Source organism: Lytechinus variegatus, chromosome 1, assembly GCF_018143015.1.
Source record: "Lytechinus variegatus isolate NC3 chromosome 1, Lvar_3.0, whole genome shotgun sequence".
NCBI classification, from domain to species: domain Eukaryota; kingdom Metazoa; phylum Echinodermata; class Echinoidea; order Temnopleuroida; family Toxopneustidae; genus Lytechinus; species Lytechinus variegatus.
Genome location: NC_054740.1, coordinates 82,541,665 through 82,564,885, shown reverse-complemented (window position 1 = coordinate 82,564,885; position 23,221 = coordinate 82,541,665). Strand labels below are relative to the sequence as shown.

General features: G+C 37.1%; 1 protein-coding gene across 6 annotated transcripts in view; it reads right to left on the bottom strand.

The window, feature by feature from the left end:
* LOC121425215 (myosin light chain kinase, smooth muscle-like) overlaps window positions 1-23,221 on the bottom strand; it is a 108,300-nt gene that overhangs the window by 33,659 nt on the left and 51,420 nt on the right. For all 6 annotated transcript variants that reach the window (XM_041621226.1, XM_041621234.1, XM_041621242.1 and 3 more), the window contains 2 exons: window positions 20,089-20,119; window positions 6,867-8,458 (listed from right to left, as the gene is read on the bottom strand). In XM_041621226.1, the coding sequence (XP_041477160.1) occupies window positions 6,867-8,458; window positions 20,089-20,119 (1,623 nt within the window). The remainder of the gene's footprint in view (window positions 1-6,866; window positions 8,459-20,088; window positions 20,120-23,221) is intronic.

Here is a 23,221-nt window from a genome sequence, read left to right as displayed (position 1 = left end):
GTTATCCGGGGATGTGATAATCTAGAATCTCGGGCAAGCAAGGTGAGGATGATGGTGTTGGTAACATCAAACAGGAAAACAAAAAGAAACTTTGAAAAGTGACAAAATTAAAGTGATTAAAGAAGTGAACCTCTTGCGTGAGGGTGGGAGATGGGGGGGGGGCAGGGTGGAAATGAGATAACAGGTGAAGAGTTACATTCCGTGACCTTAACACAAGGACTACCCTCAGATCAGATCAAACAAGGATACAAATTTACCCCAATCCATCCTTCAAAATGTTCTATATATTTTATTTGAAAACAGGACTCACTGAAACCTAACACACCCTTTCCAGGACCCTCCCTTGTATATTATAACATGTCTTGTGCAATATCCTAAGGGATAATATCAAAATACATTGACCTTGGAACATGTTGTGCTTTTAAGAAAATATTATTTTGGAAACAAGAGCGTGCTTACATCTTAGAGGTAAAGTTGATTTGAAGGATTAGGCCAGCAGCTGTTCAAAATTTCCGATCATTCATCATCTCCCATTTTGTATTTTCTAATTTTTTCAATATCAAATTGGCATTCAAAGTCAAGTCCCACATTTAATAATTCAAACGCATGAATTATTCAGAAAACCTGGAATCTGACAAAAGTTCCGAAAAAGTTCATCTACTACACCCCTCAAAAACTACATAAAACTACTCTCAAATAAAGATTCAAGTCCTTCACCTTGAAATTATCCCATATGGATATGTCCTTCCTTTGGTATCAGACAAAGATCTCACCATGGAGATGATACCACAATTATTATTCGTTGCATAAGTACAACAGTGTAATGATAGTTTCCAGTTTTGATCTGTCGGGAGGAGAGGAGCTACCCACAAACCACCCGCACCGCATCTTTCCATCCCAAATATTTTCACGCCCTCTCCCTTGAACCTATTCCCTTTGTTGCCAGAAAAAGCATCCAAAATATCCAGTAAGTCGGGTTAAAAGAATCAACAGTTCTCCATTTCTGATGTTATTCCGCGATATTGTATTATTTCAAACATCAAAGAGATCAGAATGTCAGAGGCTGAGCCGAACTACAAACAGCCACAAAATCCTTACTTCTATGCATTACGCACACGGGTCATCTTTCACTAGTTTTTCTTTATTCACACTTTACAGAAATTCACTAAATTACAAAGAAGAGCAAATAAAAGCTCGCAAATCAGAGGTTTACATTTCTCAAAGTGGTGTTTAATCCTCCTCACTGGTGCTTCATTGTGTGAGGGAAAACAAACATGGCGCGGATAAACTAACCCTTTTTTATATCACTGCACAATACATATATAGAAATGACCACTTGGTAATTTTCCGAATATGGATAATACTTGTTTAGAATGACTAAGGATTTGTCAGTTTACCATGGGGTATGAATATATCACACTTTTAACATGTCAAATGACAAGTTAACAGTGACAGAACGTCAAATGGAGACAGCTATCAACAGAGAATAACGTAAGGTTACTTTAGCGGCTGCGGAACATGTTGGGATTGGGGTTGTGGCGAATTCAATGAATTAGTACTTTCGTAACGTACTACAGAAATATCGCATTATGCACACGTATAGTTTGTTACCAGAAATGAGACACGTCAAAAAACAATTTAAGTAACATCCGTCTGAATAAGAACACCCTGTCTCCTCAGTCTCTCATTTTCTAAATGAAAGGCACAATGAACGAACAAAATAGTTCAATAGCTGATCTTGGTAAAGGTTTGGGGCGTGGTGTCATCAATCATGAATAGGTTCCTGACCAAGCAGGTATACGTAGCCCTTGCATTAATCCTATAACAGCCGTCAGGTTCATCTGAGAGGTTCTGGGACCTAATAAAGGCCACTGATCCTTTGATTCTTTTGATTACTGTTGTACTTTATAAGCATTCATACCTTTCAAAACAGATTTGTCACACAAAATAACTACCATGTAGACCTAGGTGCCTGTACTAAATATGTAGAATCTATGACCAATTATTATAAACAAAAGCTCTGAGCTGTTTTACATCTACAACTGCAGCCCTGAATCCATTGATTGAAATAATATTTGAATTGGACTATGTTTGACATAAATCTATCATGACTTGTTCTTGGACGAATTCCAGCATAAAACGTCCTCCTTTTATACGCAAGATAAAAAAGCTAATTGCTGATGAGGAGGCACGGATCCTACTTCCCTGGAGCCAAGTATGATGATGTCTGTTCCATTCACACAGCACCGTCAATAATTCTGATTGTTGGATAGGCATTTTTACCTTGGGTTATGCATTGAATTGGGGTCGGTAGATGTAAACACCGTTCGGAATGTAAGGTCAAAACATTCAAAACGGTGTGAATGGGATAACTACACAAGTGGGAAGGGACAAGAATATTACGCTGGTTTTTCTTTTCAAAGGACCAGCTTCCATTACTCACAAGGGAAAAGTAGATCATTAAATACCAACAAATCCAACACAAAAAGGAATCACCAAACTTCATTACGGGGATGAAAAGATGGAAGCACTACATATTTGCTGGTGTGCAGGGACTGGGATAACATCAAACAAGGGCGGGAACAATATCTGACAATCACGGCATAAATTGGATGAAATCTGTGGATTTTAAAAAAATCACCACACTCGTTGCTTTTAAATACTCTTTGATTCGATGAAAAGACAACACAAACAAACATAGAACCGTAGAATGACAACGAAAAACTACAAAATAAAATTGATAAATGATTTAAGAAAATGTTTAAACCTCAACAAAGGGACCACCAAAACTAAAGTGGTGCCTACATTTTTCAGACAAAATCAGATTACTGCACAATATCTTTCACAAACTTATGTATCGAATGAATTACGTAAATACAATGAACTATAAATCTAAACAGGAACCATGGGCGGAAATCCCAGGGGACAGGGGGGACGTGTCCCCCCTACTCAAAATAGTAGGGGGCACTATATCAAATGTCCCCCCTAATATTTGTGGTCTTTTATGATCAAATATATCATTCAAAATCGAAATAAAACATGTATTTTAGGATGAGATGACCTTAATTTTGGGATGATAACCTCTTTTTTTTTGCTTGTCAAATTTTCCAGCCCCTTGTCCCCCCTACCTTTTGGGAGAGATTTCCGCCCCTGACAGGAACGAAAAAAAAGTTCATCTCAACATCACTGACTATAGTCCTATTAACAGGGAGTCCTAAAGCATTAGGTCTACTGTCATGATTGTCGGTAGCTGTTTTCATTTTTGTACATGCATAATGCACAATGTACGGTACACCCCATCAATGGTATTTCATGTCTTCAAGGAACAGGCATTAAGTTTATATAGTCTATCCGACTGTGTAATCAATTCAATGCTTCTCTGATTCCCTATAAAGGTTCATTAATAATCCATACAATAGTGTTCAGCCTATCTTAATCCATCGTAAAATTGACGGTGTAATTAATGAACGAATAAATCGGATGCCTGCTGAATATTAATAACAAATCTTGCCCCATAAAATGTTAAATACCAACACTGCTCCTTCATAGTTTCAAGGGGAGTCTTTTTTACAAGTATGAATTGTAACATTTCCTGTAATCTGTAAGCTATAGAGACGTAAACTGGTAAAGGGTGTAAAATTGTGACCATAAACGTAACATCACCTTTGATGGCATGAAATAAAAATGGATTACAAAATGCGCCCTACTTTGAACTGGACTATTCTGAGGTTTTTAATTATAAACTAGAACTACAATCGTATGAGAACGATGACCTCGAAATGATGCAAAGAAAAGCTACCAGTGTCTAAATGGACACGAAAACCCTCTTTATTTAGAAGTTTTTTAAATATATTTTTTTTATTTTATTATTTTATTTTTAATTATTTATTCATTTACTTATTTATTTACTTATTTATTTCATTTCATTTCATTGTTTTTGGGGGTGTGGGTAATATTAAGAGACGCCTTCGGCACCCCAAGATGGAAGGGGGGGGGGCGGTCTTTATGTGATACCATTTTCTTTCTCTCTTTCTTTCTCTAATTTTATCGCTGTAATTGTGGCACGTCTTGCTAGCAGACACGGTATTCGTCGTTTAACTCGGATTGTAAGAGGTTAACCCAACATGGCTAGAGTTACATGAAACATTAGAAATCTAATAACATCCGGAGATATATTCTCTCTTCACCCAAGACAGACGTGTGTCCTAAATATCCCAGTGACAGGATAATTGAGGGGAGCATGACATTATCCTCCAGACCTGGAGAACATTCTACTCTAATCATTCCCTAAATAAGTTCCAAATATGTATTGTGAAAATGAGATATTTAACTAGGATTTTTGTTATTTATAAGTGGTCATCAATTCTTTGAAATTTCCTGGTCTGGAGGTTTTCGTCCCTACATGAAATAATATTCACCGAGAAGTTATAATCACCATCATGCACATATAGAGAAATTGGGAGGGGGGATGAGAAGGCATGTATAGAGGCAGAATAACATTTTAAGGGGAAAATAGCTATTGTAAACATAGAAGTTTATCAGATATACCATGGATGTAAAAGAGAGGGGGGGGGGGGGTCTTTGAGGTAGAAGAGTTTCTTTACCTCCATGGATTCACCAAAACGAAATTATCGCTACGAAAGTAACCCAATTATTACTCATCATTCCTGAGAGGCCCTCTTGATATCCCTCGATTTCCAAGATCTCTAAACCACAACAAATCAACCTTAGTACCCTTCAATTTGTACATTGTACATGGGGTTTTCATATAGCAGGAGGTAGCCAGCGATAAAATACACTTGAAAAACTTGTTTCGATTTTTCTAACGAGTTTTTTTTTTCCTTGAACCGGACTGCTTTCTGTTCTTGTGTTTTCTGCTCACTTTGACAGGTAAACCACATATTTTGGTGAAATACCAGACTGGTCTATTATTACCATGTGGTGCTAATGGACACCCGCAGGCATTATGATTTCATTGTGGACGTGATAACTCGTCATTTTGAACAAACTCGACGAAAAAAAGGAAACATATACCCGAGAACACGGCTTGAACCTGAAAGACGTCCAAGTTCATAGGCTTCTTCCAAGGCATGTGGAATTTCCAGAGTCTATAACCTCATATGTCAATGATCAAGTCTTCTGATGATAAAAGTTTATTGCCGTTATTCATAAATAAGAAATATTTATAAATAAAATGGCCACCCATCGCGTGTTACCATTTTTATTAACCAAAAACGTATCAATTCAAATAGTTTTTGGAGTTGGCATGAAACGTTTCAAGATTGTAATATACTACCATTTGCCCAAATGAGTTAAACCCTGAGATTCTGTTGACCTTATTTTCTCTGTTGTGCATCCCTTGACACCTCCCTACCTCTCAGCTGTAAGCCAATTGAAAGCTCCTAAATTGACAAAATAATTTCTCGAAAAAAACCATGAAGATTAAAAATCCATAACTACTTGAAATACGTTACTCACAATGCCACACGCAAGGTCAACGAAGTCGCATATTATTCACTGTTTACGATACTCAATCAAAAAACACCAAAATGATTTATATTCCTCCCCGGCATTCAACCCACTTTCGTTATCAACAAAGACGCTTTCTTATCGAGAAAACTTCAGGGATAAAACGATTCTCTCTTCAGTCTCATTCCTCTCCCTGCACGAGTTTTCCTTAGAAATCGTCTCGGAAATCCTGCTAAATGCCATCCTATGGGAGTCATGAATGATCCGATGATGCTGAAATGGTACAACTTAGAATAATTAATCACTTGATGAAAATATCCAGCACAATTTGTTCATTCACATCGTAACCCCGCCGAACAAAATTAATAACATGAAAACCATGGGGGAAAACCATGATAAAAACACAACCATGAAACGTGTCACAATTCCCCATAGCCTTAATGTAAACATTCCGAAAATTTTATGCTCCATTTGGGAACGAAATTGAGTGTTATAATGAAGTTTCGGTTAATAGAGATGAATTGAGTGAAAACCTCCAATGTTGTCAAAAAGGAAAATGGAACCGACAAGAAAAGTGAATGATCGTCAAGATTGATCCATGGCCAAATAATGTCCATAAAAAAACCCTCGAATATAATTGGATGTAGAAGTTAAAAGTTCCTTCGCATTAACGATCTTTCGTCAATTTGGGAGACCGAATGTTCTCAAAGTATCATTTTAAAGAAAACAGAATCAAGACTATTATTGACCTTTGAAACAGCCTTTGATATTCTATATCAATCATTTGCCGACATAAGGCAGGTGTTCGGTCTATTGTACATGATCAATGAATTATTTCGATACATTACTTCTAAAGACTATTCTCGAGTCATCGGGTAGAGATATAATTTCGACTTGAATATTGAGAGGCGAAAATTTACTATATGACAACGGTGAACTATTATGGAGAGATGTGAGTGCTAAGTTTGACATTTCAGGAGAAGGGAAGATGCGACCACTACGATCAAGATGATAGTTGGTAGTATGACGCTATGGCGAAATTTTGGAGTCAATAATTATCCCAATAATTAATGTATCAAGTAATAATGGGTAAAGCATAAATCACAATTATACTAGGATACGTCGGTGGAGGATGGCATGTACACTCATATATGGATGGGGTGGTAACACATTCCGAAAAAAGGATAATTGAAGTAAAAAGTGTAATTACCGAGTAATACTAACAATAAACAAGACGAATCTTAGGAGTTAAAAGGTGACTTGTCAGTGTTTGGAACTTTGGATAGAATATTTTAAAATCTACATTAAGGTTGATCAAAGTTCTTAATCAATACACTTAGTCATATGCATAATATAAGGAAGGGAGGGGGGGGGGGTAGTAAGGGGCTTTTACTTACCATTGACGACGAGTTCAACAAGGGCTGATGATCGTCCAGCTGAGTTGACTATCCGACAGGTATAAAGTCCAGCATCACGTGTAACCAAATCAAAGATCTCAAGATAACATGTACCCTTCTCCTCGTAGATTTCAACTCGACCTTCATCCGATAGGGGCTTCCCCCTAAATGACCACGTGACCTCCGGTTTTGGTTCGCCTTCTACCATGCACGACAAGGTCGCCGATTCGCCTTCCGACGCTGACAGCTTTTGAGGTTTCTTGATGAATGACGGCGGTTTTTCGACGACGGGCGATCTCATCTCGTACCGTGACGAGATCGACGACGAAGGCGTTGATCGTGACTTCTTCTCGGAGGTCGACGAGGAAGTGGTGGAGCAGATGGAAGACTCAGAGTCTGAATTGATGACAGTTTCGTAACGGGAAACGTATGTTTTTTGATTGGTGGATGATACTGGCGATGATACTGATGAAGTCTTGGTGGGTGATGTAAACGTCGAAACAGGGCGAGCTGGTTCTTGCCGCGTTGCATTCACACTATTCCTGAAGTCGTGTTTATTGTCTGTCGATGAGGATTTCATGACTCCAATCGTTGAATGTCGGGCCGCTGTTGATCTATTAAACGATAACGAAGACGATGACGACGAGGAAGGTGATATGTCTCTATCTTTAGTGTCTATTTTATCTAGATATGAGTGCCTACCTGTTGATTGACGACCCGGTATTGAGCGGGTGAAAGAACCATCTTTATCACCATTTGACTTCGTCTCAAATTTCGATCTTAACGATGATGTCGAGGGTGGTGCTGTAATTGCTGTCCGTGGGACGATTGAGACAGGATCTTTTGTCTTACTTTTGATCGGTGAAGAATTTGTTGTTCCATTGCTAGAGCTACTAAAAAGTGCCTTTTTGGCATCCAAATTTGCATTATACTTAAGATCTTTCCTCGGTAATGTTGATGAAGTTCCTTTCGATGGTGCATCGGTTCCATTTGCCTTGCTTTTCTCAAATTTGGCGGTGAGTGCGCCGATGCTTTGCGTCGACCGAATCATCGTCGCGTAAGTTGCTAGCCGTGGTCGTGAATAAGGTGCGAGGTCGGGTTCGTCCGTTGATGAAGCACTACTCCCCCTCCTACTCGTTGAGGTGCTCCCGATGCTAAAACTACTGCTTCTATCCGCGGATGCGCTTCGAGTGTATCGTTGTAGATATGCCGATATATTTGCAGATTGTCGACGAGGAGCACGGTCGGCTAACGACTGCCTTTCCTCTTTTTTCCTTTCGTATTGTTTGGTAAATGCATCGGCTCTTTCTTTCAATTTATCGACAGCAGATTTGCTTGTCCGTGGTGGAGATACCGTAGAAGAGCGAGTGTCTCGCTGCTGGCGGGGTTCAGCCTCCGTGCGTGACGATCCTCTCCGATCAAGTGAGAGACTGAAGAATGATTGTTTGCTGGCTGTGGGCGCAGAAGACTTGGATGGCGTTGCCAATTTGTCCCCTCTCGGATCCTTATTTTTGCTCGAATTGAACTGCCAGAATTTGCGGCCTGTGCTGTTCTGTCGTGCAGGTGGTGACTCTTTGCTTTCAGACGTTGAACTGTGAAGGTATGAACAGAAACATGGAAAAAAAACTCGTGAGACTTAAACCGCAGAACAAAACAAAGTGTCAGACGTAAACTCACAATTCCTTATCAGTATGAAACACATCGTAATCCCAATCACTTAAAAACAACAAATAACAAAGAAATGAAATTCAGGAAAGAGACAAAAATAAACATGAAAATGTGATAGATAAGGCGTCTGTTGCTTCCACGGAACATGTTTCTAATATTAGATGGTTGGCTTTATCACCCCTCATCATGTTCAATAGCAGTGCTATCCAAAGCCACCTGTTAGAACAGTAACAACTGTCTACAAGTCATGGTCTCCTTCAACCAAACTGTCTTTACTCTCAGCAGTAGGCCTACAGATGAGGCGATTTACAGTAACACACATTATGCAACTAACAAAATTGTATTTGTATAAATTACAAGGTGTTCGCTGGATTGATTTTCACAACCACCTAGGCTTATATTTACAAATCTTTCAGTAGAATAGAGCATTTTACGAATTCAGCAATTGTAAGCATACCTCAGTCCATCATAGACAAGTCATGATAGAGGACCTTGGGTAAACTGCCGATATTCAGTACACCATGTCTCAGCGGTTGTTCCATACAGATATACGTTTAAGTGGACATTGACTAGAGTTGTAAGACATTAATCAGTTTGCAACAAACAAACCTATTTTCACAAGGACATGCGATACCCAAAATAGACTTCTAAACTATGCCATCTTTGAGATGCATGGAAATAACGTTAACAATGCGAACGTTGGTATAAGCAAGGCAGGTAAGAGGGCGTGGTTTGGCTCTCTGATTAATCGTGACAATAAAGCTACACAATACGGGAATACCACGCACTTTCATCAAACATCAACACGGTAATAATCATCAGATGAGTTTAAATTCGATTTGTCTCGTGTCATGCCTATGGAAACTATTGCCTCTCGACAGAAACAAAGTATTGTGTGGGGGAGAGAATATAAGAACAAAAAGTCACAATGAGGGGTACGGAAGGGAAAGAAAGGGGGGTGAGAAAGAGCTCATTGTTCTTTTTCAGGGGTAGGGGTCTACAGAACAGACAATAAGTGTTGCAGGTTTTATCTTTTGCTGCTGCTGTTGTTGTTAGTGCTAAATGTAGACCTAATTTTTCTTCACGTCCTTCTACCCCCTTTTCTTTCCCCTTTTTTTACTTTGTCCTTTCTTTTCAACCCCTTTCCAGTTCCTCCTCTTTACCTTTGCGTATTCAAGTACATTCTGTTTATTTTATATAAGTTAGCTCGATCATGTCTTGTCCAAGGTTAAAGGGAAGGTAAGTGCAATAAAGTAATGGGATGCCACTTGAGATGGGAATATTTTGCTTCATATCGACTCGAATAACTAATTAGTTTATTTTCCATCATTATGACCGAGGGGAGAAATAGAAGTTCTTCATATTGACAGATAACATCAGTCTCGGAGCAATCTATCAATCGGATCATTGGTGTTTGTAAGCTTGCGTTATACATCGGATACACATATCAGTGTCGAGCTGACAGATAGGTAAAACATTGGAGGTCCATGGTAAAACAGGGTCACATCTCAAAACCTCCTGTTCACTTTCGTTCTACTTTGAAAACTAATGACGTCACTCTTGCACCTGGAAAGTAGTAGGTCATGAAAGAATTATTTCAAAATGAAATGCATCTCACTGCTATAAGGTATTTGTCGATGCCCTAACCTCTTTCGTAGGATGTAACAACACGTTTTAGTGTAAAAGTATTAGCCCCCTAAATCTCCATTTCGCCTCTTCTGCTACTATTCGCCTGTCAGTTGTCGACCAACAGGCCGTATTATTTACACCATTGATCTGAGGGGTAATAGGAATCAGAAGAGGGTCATAACAGGGGTACTGGAACCAAGCCCCCGGGGTGTAGGGTGACCTGAGTGAGGTCATAGCTACTAGGGCATGGTCAAAAGTATACTATGACGTTTGTTTGGGTTTTAAGCATGGCTGATATATAACTTGACACTGTGCGAGGATTTTTTAGTGTCCATGCATTTGTTTCACAGAAACATATATTACTATAATTATCAGGAACTACAATGTGAATAAGTTTGAATCTGTCACGAGGGGGTCACACGACCATGTTGGAATCAGTTAATCATTGTGAAAACTAATCATCATGCAGTCTTTAAAGTGTAATAAATAAAATAGTCATAGTTTCGTAGATATACATATGCTGCTATCGATTTTGACATTCAATTGACTTTTACCATTTATTCTTCAACTGATTTTAGCCCCCCCCCCAAAAAAAAAAACTAGACACTGATACACGACGTTCTCTGTTTACAACTTGAAATACGTTTAAATTGAATTAGCGACCGTCTAACACCTTCCGACTAAAATGTTCGATAATATTTCTCTGCTTAGTAGGCGACAGATGATATCGTGAGATGGCAGTGTTTGATAGGTCCTTTATGCTGCAGTCAAACCAACAAAACTGAAGCCCAAACGATCAAACCTATTCACGTTATATCGAATGGCCTATCATCGATAGGTTTGGGTCTGTTCTGGTGATGTGACTAAAGCATTGAAGGACAAGTCCACTCATCATAAAACTTGAGTTGAGTAAAAGAAGAAAAATCCAACAAGCATATCACTGAAAATTTCATCAAAATCGGATGTAAAATAAGAAAGTTATGACATTTTAAAGTTTCGCATAATTTCACAAAACGGTTATATGTACATCATGGTTGGTGTGCAAATGAGGGGACTGATGACGTCATCCACTCACTGTTTCTTTTGTATTTTATTATATGAAATATTCTAATTTCTCCTCATTGTTCTGTGAAACAAAGTCTTATTCCTCCTGAACATGTGGTATTTCAGTCAAGTTGGTCCTTGATGTCAAATCTGTAGGAAATATTGAAATATTGTATAATTCAAACAATAAAAAACAAGAGAAGTATTGAGTGATGGAAATCATCAACTCATGGCACTGACTTGAGCATATAACTGTTTTGTGAAAAATAAGCGAAAATTAAAAATGTCATACATTTCTTATTTTACATCCGATTTTGATGAAAGCTTCAGTGTTAGGCTTGATTGATTTTTCTCTATTTATTCAAATCAACATTTTTCTGGGATGGACTTGACCTTTAAGATGTAGGATATTCAATATTACTAACGTATCATGAAGAAAACTACTAAGGCATAATATTCAATTGTCCCTTTTCCATTGATCTGTAAGTTTTTAACCCGTTATGACAACAAATTATTAAGGAATAAGTCCATAGAGGCTATATATTTTATCGTATGACGTCCGTAACAATGAGTCGCTTTTGAGTCATGTTGGTAGTACGCACCGACAACTGAGGTTCGGGACGAAGAAACATAAAAAACACCCATTCCATATAATAGAATAAACTGTTTGCTTGAGTTTATTACATTTGTAGAATCTGGAACCCCTCCTTCACACTCCTAAACTTTGAATTCAGTATTTCCGCTGTCACTTATCAATGTCATTACAATCATGTGAACAATCACACGGTTTGACATGATAAATGTGAGAGTGACATGTCATGATGCTCTGATAACATATAACATTGCAATGGTTTGAAGCAGACATCGGTCCATTTATACAAACATTCGAAATTGGAGAATGGAATCTTTTGAAAATTACTTTCGGTTCAGATATATCCATCCTGGAATATGAAGGGGTTAAAGATTCTGTAAAGGAAACAGTTTTATTCTTTTATTTGGAATGACCATTTGATGATAATTTGGAAATATTCAAAGGGCTACCAAATGTTTTCTTAATATTCATGAAAAATTTGTTACAAGAGGCCAAGATTGAAATAGAAGCATGGACGTCATCAATGAAGTGCTCTTCACCTCGGAACTCTTCTTCCATCATGTCCATGGGGACCAGGTTAAAATAATATTGTCGGATTTCTTTGTCCTCGAATGCCTTCAAGTCAGGTTAAAAGAAGAGACATTGTAGATATCAGGGATCCCCGTCCCACCTGCGATACCATTACCCTCAAGCTTAAACGGAAAGAGATAAAACATCCCCGTAACCATGACAACGACATCAAGTATAACATCAACCGATATGTAATACGATCCTAAATCACATGAATCGTTTCGAATCGGTACTGGATTGAAATAAACTAGAAGTCTAAAAAAAATCACTTTCGTTGTCGAATGGAATTTCATTTTCTTTATAGCTTCATTCCATCAGCAGGATCCCAAATAAACCTTCTCGCCATGGAACTTTTCTGATGATGGTGTCAAGATAGGTAAATGACTTGTGATAATGGCGCTGAACCGAGGGGGGGGGGGTGCTGGGGTCTCCAGTCCGTCTTTTTTCATTAATCGTGTATGAAAACGTAAAATAGCAATTTCACTGTGTTTATTGCAAGGTCAGCATCCCCCTTTCAAAACTGTTCAAGGCCCCTAGCCTAGAATGAAGTATCACAATATTCTAAGCATCTTTTAAAATTGCAGATAGGCAGGAACAATTGTAAAAACATACAAGATTTTTCCTTATCTTAGAATGATCGTGAACAAGAAACATCTTTAAATGATGAGGACTATTTTTTCTGAATTTCTAAAGCGTGGGTTTATAGGATGGATATGGTAATTACAAAGGAGAAATGTATGAAAGAAAAAGCTCTGAGTTCAACATAAGACATTGCATAAATTGAAGTTTCACAAACTGGCCGCAATGATTTCTAGATCCTGTTGTTAAAAGCTTTGTTTTATTTTTGGACAAAATGATTCACTAATTTCCTATTTTTGCAAATCTTTATGTTTAATGACTTACAAATGTCGGGTGTTTGTCAAATGACGTCACTGTAACAAAGAACTCTAGTTCTTCTTTCCACTTATAATTCAAAACAGTCGTTCTTTCCAATGCGTTACGTAACATCAAACCACTTCAATATCACCCCTTCCCTCTTTGTATTTCTTTATTGAATATAATCCTTGCGACATCAATTCTTTCCTTTCTTATCACTCTGTCAATGTTTTTAATTCTGATTGCCTTTAAAAATGCTGAATATTCTGTAGCATATTCCTCATTTCTAGTTCAAAATCCCATGAACGATGTGTCTCGATAGAATACACAATTTGCACTTTATATCACCGCAACGAATACACGACCCGTACTTTCACCTTTCGTATTGGGGGTATGGTTTATGTATTTGGGATTTTTCAAATTAAAGCTACATCTCATTGACTTGTGTAATGGGTATGGTTTATGGATTTTGGGATTTTTCAAATTAAAGCTACATCTCATTGACTTGTGTAATATATTACTGACACTGCATTCTGAGGTCGATTCATAACACGCATCGATCACATTTGACGTGTAAGTATAGGATGGACAAAAGGAACTTCTTAGAAAACAGACGAACAACGTCATCAAAATGAGAAATACAAGATGTAATGATAATTAGTTTCTATATTCCTTGGATCCTCATGCAACTCGACTGAAAAAAAAAATGTTTAACGATTTCCCAGGATCGAACGAATGGTTTCCGAGTTAATCTACGCCAAACGACATGTACTTAAACGATTTCCTTGAATGAAACCATTGGAACAAGATAGCTTGTGTGAAAACAGAAAAATCAAAGAAACAGATCAACAAAAGTTTGAGAAAAATCAGACAAATAATGAGAAAGTTATAAGCATTTGAATATTGCAATCACTAATGCTATGGAGATAGCAAATTGGCAATGCGTCAAAGATGTGTGATGTCACTTGTGAACAACTCTCCCCATTACTTTAGTATATATTTCACTTAAATAAGCCTCTTTTATCACATCTATCCATAGATCATGTGTTCTTTCTACATGAGGGCATGTAATACATATTTTTTAAGAATACATCATGGATAGAGAGTTTGCATCATCATAAGAAAAAGCAAAAAGAGACATTTTGAGGGTATTTTATAGTCCACCAAAGGGAAAGTTGTTCATCTGTGACATCACACATCCTTGTCGTATTGCCAATGGGCCATGGAGGATCTCCATAGCATTAGTGATTGCAATATTTAAATGCTCATAACTTTCTCATTATTTGTCCGATTTTTCTCACACTTTCTTTCTTCTTATTCTTTGATTTTTCTGTTTCTACACAAGCATATTTGTTCCAAAGGTTTCATTCCTCTTTAAATGATTTCCTTGATTACAAATATATGCAATTAATCAAGGCAAAGCCATATGTAAGTCGCTTCACTAGACTGATGCCTTTACTTCAAGTCTGTTCGTCCCTATCAAAGTTTTATTTCGGATCGTCAAAAAGATATCAAGATACAGTCAAGGTACACTTTCAGAATCATTTTTAACCATCCAAAGGGTTGGTTAAAATATGAACCTATAACTATTGGTTAATTACACAAGTCTTAAATTCATTTTAAATGCATTTTTTATTTAACTAACAGTGAGTAGGTACATGTTTTAAACAGCGTATAGGTTGATTAAATTGATTATGACAGTGTTAATATGCAACAGTTATTCTCAGACAGACAGATTCACGAACACTCCTATATAGTGTGTAACCAACATAAAAACTTATCGCTTTCAATCTGCGACCACCTCTGGTCACACTATCATTCCTCGATTATTCCTTATTATTTATCATTGGGGAAATAAATATTGATTTGACCTGGTCAAACAAATGGAAACCACTGGACATCGTGATCTGGAAGGAAACACTACGCCAAGAAAAATCAAAAGAAGAAGTGAAGCAGAATGGAAGTCAAATGATAATCTGTCAGAAAAGAGTATTAATACCATTCAATAAGGTAGGCTATCTGTTCAAGGTATATATCAGGTATGAACTCGAGGAAGATATTTCATGTTATCAGTCTGAACACGCGTCATCACAGTTTTGGACTCACTGAACCTGCTCAATACCACCTTTAAACATACAAAACAATTAAAACATCTAAATATTTGTTTCAATCATGACTTTAATTGTATTTATCAATTATCATCTGACTTGTAATTTTCAATGACACTTTCTTATTTTCAGGTTTGGCGGCAAATGATTTAAGGTTGATATGGCTTTTTAGTTTGCCATGTTTTTTTTTATTCAATGATAAAAACGTTTCACAACTTGAAAAAAAAAACAGGGAAAAGTTCACAACTTATTACACAAGTTTTGTGTTATTATCCAACGTATATTCTCTTAGTAATTCTGTACGTGCAGAACCGTATATCCAACTTAGATTTGTTTTCTTCATAAAGGATATGGCTAATAACAAAATTTGAACGAAATGGGCGGATACCTTAAACATGATCTTTCAAAATATTATCTTCCTTTACGGTACAGCAAACAACATTATTTAGCATTCGTTCTTAAGAAAACTCAAATACATCCATTACACACAGACAGTATACAATCATGCTGTCTGTGTTATTATTCATTTTTAATGCGGTTATTCCGCTGTCTACTGTCTTGAGATTCTGATGGGTGCAATTAAGTTTGACATGACAGCTCCTGGGAACAACAGACGAATACAAGAACTCGTGTCGTGACGAAAGACGGGGGCTCAGAGGTTCACAGATTCACCCCCTTTTGAATAATAACGAACACCCTGACAAAACGATATCCATTCGAAGGAAACTGAATTTGTGAGTTATAAATTGTATACACATCGTGTTCATAGTACCTGGAAAGATTGTGGTAAACCTGGTCACCATGGTTACAGTTAGTCACAGCAAGACGTATATTCTTTTGTTCGGCTATCGCCTGATACAGCAGATTTGGTCAAAAAGACCCCACTCTCCTATTAATCACCCCGTTGGTGTAGGAAATGATTTGCTACTTCACTGGCCCTATGTTGTGAAGGTGTGTGTGTGAGTGAGAGAGGGGGGGGGGGGGGGGGGGGTGCGGGGGAAATGAGCGAGAGAGGGAGAAGGGGGAGAGGGGGGTGGAAGGGAAGAGGAATTCGGACAATCACTTGCCCCCCCCCCCTCAAAAAAAGGAAAAGAAACAAAAATTGGGAGGCCCGCTCGCCTCCTGGATTCGTGCCTATTGGGAATAGTCGAATAGTAGCACAGATTTATAGTGCTGTCAGTATAGATTTGTGTGGCCTAAAAATGAAGAGTCAAAATTCGTAAATCAAGCAAACGCCAGACGAGTCGATGGCACTCGCCTACCTGTTTAATATCGCACTGTGATTAGAGCATTGTAGCGTGACAACTAGTTGAGTAATAAAAACAACTTTCCGCGCGATGATATGTTTTGGAAATGACAGAATTCATAAATTATGACTCAAACGCCCCTCGATATTAAAACTGACGACGTTCTGACGTTGTGCGGTCTACAATCATGAAGACCAAGAGGTTCTTGTCTTGAACGAGAAGAATATACCCAGGCTTGAATATACCTATTGGGGGTCAAGGACGATGCAAAAATATTGCACGGACTACTTTTGCATGGTAAAAAAATATGATAAAAATTTATTTGATATTTTGTGTATTTCATGTAAACATTAGGGGGAAAATAGTTCTAATTTTGTCAATCGTTACTGATGATTTTGCACAGGTTATTGGGAGGCATCATCAGACATGTCAGCCTATAAATCAAATTATAAAGTCACCTTTATATTATATGAATTTGCATCTAGGGTGCGTGGGGAGAAATGTACAGAATGTTATTTTCAATCGATGCAAAACATTTAAAGTGGCTTCTAAAAAGTACACTGCAGATTACAAATTCAAAACCGATAGAAATACTGAGTTGGAAATAGTTCCGTACTATACATCAGGTCATCAATAAATGTGACGACCTCTGGATTATATTGTTCATCATCAACATTGTACACTGACCGTGTTGATGAATTATTTATTATTTAATTAATAGCTGCTGGATTCTATACTGCTTTTGGTCAAATCCCTCGAAGGGAGTCGAAGCGTCGGTCAAATAATAGTTTACAATGAAGTCTTTATAACTTTTGCTTTTTATTGGTTATCAAGGGCTTATCGTAAAACTTCTAGAGATTCGAAACAAAATAATAGGCCTATACCTTTATCAAATAATAAACATAATATAGGCCCTATAACCTCGATGAAGCCCTACATTTCCAACAACCCTTTCTCAATAACACAACCTTCCAAGCTATGATTGGATTTCTTATTCCATGGACCTACTACAGATCCATGCTTATTCCAATGAGAAACAATAATCTATTTGCATGTTTGGCAGCAAAAGCGCTACCCCTTCTCATAGTTGCGCGAAGCGCTTGTAAAATAAGTGTCTCTGCGGACATGATAGAGCCTGGCTGAAAACGATATCTCTTCTAGGGAATGAATAGAGGATAATAAAGATTTATTGATTGGTATGATAATTGACTTGTAATGATTGTTAAGCATTGACCTTGTCCGTGGTTTGAGGCAGTCTACTGCTTTTCTTTGTTGCCGACAGGTACACTGATGCATGCCCTCACGAATACCGTCCCTAGAAAATCGATATTAAAAGGGAGCCCCAGCAATGCATGATGGAAACTTCGGATAAAAATTACCATATTTCAGTTAAAGGATGTATGAATGATGTTCTACGTATTCCAAATATGAAATATCAGATATTGGCTTAATGGATTTCTCATCTGATACTTCAAAGATAAATCAACCAATGATTTTATGAGTAAAACGTAGAAGTGTGCTTCTTAACCATGTTAATTGAAGTTGAAATTTCTCCTTTTTTATATCAATTTTCCGCAAATGGATGGCACTGTAGATAGGCCTAACTGTTTTTCTGTAATGTTCGGATATTGGACTGATATATTTTGCGCCCCCATTCCCCCCCAAAAAAAAAAAAAATATGACAAGCATTTTACAGAACGAATGAGAGAACAAATGTTCTCAGAACTTAGATTATGGTACTCAGGACTAACTTGTCATCTGCTTCCGGTAGTTATTCATGATGATATTCACCATGCAGTGTTCACCTCTTTCCGGAGGTGATGCAGTTTCTCGTAAAATACGATAAAGATATATTTAAGGACATGGTTTGGTGTCCTAACTGAGTTCTAATGCGACAGAAAGGTTATGGGTTGGGTCAAAGTCAGGATTGAAATCAGAGATTTTATCACTTCAAAAGTAATCGTATACGATAGTAACTGGCTCGTGTAGGTTCGAATGCCTTGAGCTGTTCAGGCAACAGAACACGTTTGGGTCGTTTAACTTGAAAATTATTTATTGTTTATAAAATTAAAGAAAGTGCGCAACCTGGTGATGTTTGAAAAAACTTCGAAGAAAATATAATTGACCGATTCCGAAAGTGAAACTAAATTCATCTTGTGTTGCCATACAAACGTATTTCCAAGTATTTGACCATGGCCATAGGGATCACTTATACCATTTTCTTTGGAAGGGTTACTGCTCAGAATCGTATCCAAACAGAAGATTGTTGTATTTACGTATTTTTCACAATGAAAGATATTTGATTCTAGGAGTTTGGCGCTTTGTTGTCCATGTGGAATATAAGAGTGCTATGATCATGATAATCAAGCATATATTTTCCCCAAAGTATAGTCTGATAGTTTAAACATAGAACTCTATGGTTTAAACTTCAAACTTGAGAAAACCTGTAGTTAAATATTTTTCAGATCGTGTAAGTTCTTCGTATTTATAGGATTTAGGAGCAGATTATTCTGAAGGGATCATAGCCATAATTAAGATTCATCATAATTCATCTCATTTCGTTCGAACAAATGAGCTTGGTTATTACATCCATATCATTATGATTAAAACAATAGAAAATGAACTTGGCAATTAACCCATTTATTGTAAGATTCTTGAACCTCTTTAGGAATATGTTGCTATCACCAGTCACCAACAAAGATGTTGAAGTTTGACCAAATCCAACCGCGAGTCATTGCTCATTAATAGCTTTATCTGACACATGACACACATATTGATATGATTACACATATTTTGAGAATTTCGCAGATTACCTAAATATTTGCACGATGTGTAATAGTGTTAATCCCTAATACCCTCCACATGTATCGTGTTTTTATGTGTATTTGATTATTCAACTCACACTCACCACCGTTTCAAGGGGGTAAGAAATAGAACTAAAAAGGAAATCTTTGATAACGGATTCAGCCTCGAGTTGACGAATCCCCGAATCCATTCATCATTGTCGGCGGCTATGGAGAATAAAGGTGTTTCTCACATTCATGTAGCTATGACTCATTTGTTTGGATGTGTACAAAATCCTAGTCAAATCACCGAATATAAGTATGAGTTGAATGTTAAAAAAAAGTTCAATTATTTTGTTAAAGACTACTATCATCATCATCATCATCAGCAACAATAACTACGGTTGGAAGTAATTTTTGAAACAATTCAATTCCAATAAACACGTGAAATGCATACTATTAGAGAACACGAGTTAAATGAAAACAAAAACGAACTATTTTCATGAGAGAACATTGCACTGGGAAAAATGGAAAGACTATATTTGAATCAACGACCTGCCGATATATCTTTTTTTAAAAGTACGATGTAGCGTTTTCACGGGTTAAATACACGAATGTTTAGTTACAGAGATGTAGGCCTATCTAATCTTATATCAACCAAAGACATCAAAAGAAAAGATGAATAATTAAAAAAAACTAACTTACCTTTTATCTTCGTGGTTATTAGACACTGGATCTGTGAAAGATAAAAGGGAATAGAAAGAAAGTCCTGAATATGTAGATTCCCTTTTTGATATATACGTCTACTTCGAGTGAATATATATGCTATAGGTATACTCCTATGTTCTTCTGCATGCGTGCTTTCGACAAAGCGATTGTAAGAAAAGGTGCACATTCAGGAAAACAATTTATGATAATATGAAGTTTGTAGGGTTGTCTCGTTCCAGGCTTTCTTGTAAAATTATCTTAAACATGACAAATCAGAAATACGCATTTGAGTAAGAATTTTGTTTTGTTTCTACATCTAATGAAATTGAGTCTGAACATGAATGATTTTCTTCAAGCGCAATAAATTGACAAAATTAATTTATAGCAAGTTTACCTAAAATATGAAACAAAAATATAAGAAAACTTTGACAAATATTAGATTACGACTTGAAAGGGTTATAGGGTATGGAAAGGAAAGCCCGTTCGCTGCAGGTGGGGGCTTATGAAGTCATTACACAATTATAAACCGAATACCAGGCTTTTTAAAATGTCGACCGTTAATGGGTGATTGAGTACCTCCTAGACGTGAACTACAGGCTCACATGCTCTCGTCACTCACGTTAGAATACACAATAAATCATAATGATATTACCACTTGCGATGTATGTTTGGAAGATCATTCATATCATAAAATGGTGATTAGTTATGATAGCGGGGTGTCGTTGCATCCCCCGTTGCGTTCAAGGTCAGTGCGTGCAATTGACCTTGAGGCTTACGAAAATGTAATAGATATGTTATAGAATATGTATTCATTTGTACAGAATACGGTCAGGGTAAGGGATAGAATAACAATTTATCACACTCCCCCGACAGCTCCAAGAACGTGAGACATAAAAATGCCTCTATAGTGTTTCACTGGCAGGAAACATTGCCATGAGCTTGATGAATGTCATATTTTTTCATCAATTGAAAATTTCAGCAACCATTGTGCACGGAGAGTGATGGAAGCATTGTTTAGAGCATGTCACGGTGGCAGCAAGCATACCCTCAGTGACGTAAAAGAAAAACTCTCCGGAGAGGGAGGGGGCATGGCTCACAAGTAACAATAATTAACAACAGCAAATCAAAGTCACTACCATTATATTAAAAAGAAAGTCACTACCATTATCAGAAACATTTCCCTGTCAAAAATTTTCTGACAAGCAATGACCACAAAAAAAAAATCAAAATTCTGTCAGGGTGCCCCCCCTTCCCCTCCTCGGGTGTGCTTGCAGAGAGCACAGTATCATACATGCATACACTTCTAATCTACTTCCATTTATATTGGGTCCCAAATTCTCTCTCACACTCTGATCACCATGAATATCTATTGTCAGTTTATTACCGTACAATAGATTTCATTGGACTCTGACTGTGAGAAAAGGAGAGTTCATTTGTTCTCGCTCGTATGAGACAAAGCCATAATGAAATATATTTCCCATTATTCAATCAATGACAAAAGTCATGAAGAATGGGGAAACGATAAAGAGAGGTTACGTGGGAAAATATGAAATGAACATTTTCTGGTTGAATGTCTTCATTTACAATTCAGATTTCATTGAGAACTTCAGCAATTCGGTGCGATATTGAAAATACGAATTGAGATTTTTTTTCTGTAGTTTGATAGTACTTCTAAAGGCATATATAGATCTCGATGTGGTCAGCCATTCAAAACGTAAGAAGGATCTGTTACGTGAGCATTTATCTTCTTTCTCCCTGACTATAGTCAACATAGTAAGCCCCAACTCCCCCCCCCCCCGGAAAAAAGATGGAAATCATGAAATAATTTATTCAGGAGACACTGAACAGAGAGGGGCTTTTTTAAGGGGGGGGGGGGTGTGAGTAGTTTTTTTCCCCCGTGGGAATGACTTTGATCTGGGAATCTTCGCATATCCATCGTTTGTCAAATTGTCCTCTTGAATAAATTCCTTTTCATTTCGTATATAGGGCACGCATAGAGATAATTGGACACAAAATACCAATTAATTTTCAATGTTAGCTCGGACCATGAAAGAAAAATTTATTCAAATATCCCGTCAAGATTTGTTGGGTTACAAGCATGCAATTGAAGGAAGTGTAGTATTTTCTTTAGTATGATTGAGGTGAGCATTTACGCTAAATACGACTCACTTTTATTCATCACATCTTGTCTTGGTATTTTTTCATTAAATAGATATAATAAAATGTGCAAGGACTAGATTCAAGAAGAAGCTGCAACTTCAATTCGTTAACAACTTTGTTTAGATGCTCATTCCAAGCTCCTTCCACTTCAATAAAAAAAGAGAAAAAAGAAAATTGGGGTCAAATATGCGATGAGGGTGGGGTATAGGAAAGTATAAATCGTTACCACTTGGCATGAAAATTGAAATTGAAAATGAAAAGTGATTCTATTTAATGATAAACGTACCGTGTTTGCAATTCTACTGACTTTATAGCAAACATATTCCGTTTTCCAGACAAACACGAAATCCCGAAGGAATCAAACGTCTGGCCCCAGCGTCTATCCCTTTACAGGGATGTAATGAAATGGAATGTACAGCTTCGAATTCTCAGATTAAAGGCATGGAAAATATATTGTTCTTCATTATTACAAATCAAGGGGATAAATAAATATATCCAAGACGAAGATTCTTTATGAAAATTTGAATTGTTCATTTCTAGGTTATTTATCTCACTCTTTCGGTTATGTATATACCTGTATAATGTTTAAAGGCCTCAAGTTCGAACATTTATTTCACAAATATAATTAATACATTTTCATGAAGTTGCATTGCAAGATTAGGCCTATATCCTGAACTTTACATGTATGCCTGAAAACAGGTGTGGTTTTCTCTATTTCTTCTTCTTTTTTTTTTTAAAAAAAGATGGGATTGTTTTTCATTTGATGTCAGTATCCAGACATTTCATAACATATACATTCAATTAGTAATTTTTATCACAATAATCGTCTTGTCATTATGGCAAACTGTTTTATTTCAATCAACAATGAATTCAAACGTTGTACAGCAATAATCTTCATCTTCAGATTTACCAAAGCATAAATGACAACATGAATTTATAAGAATAGGTTGAATGGGGGTAGGCAGAGGCG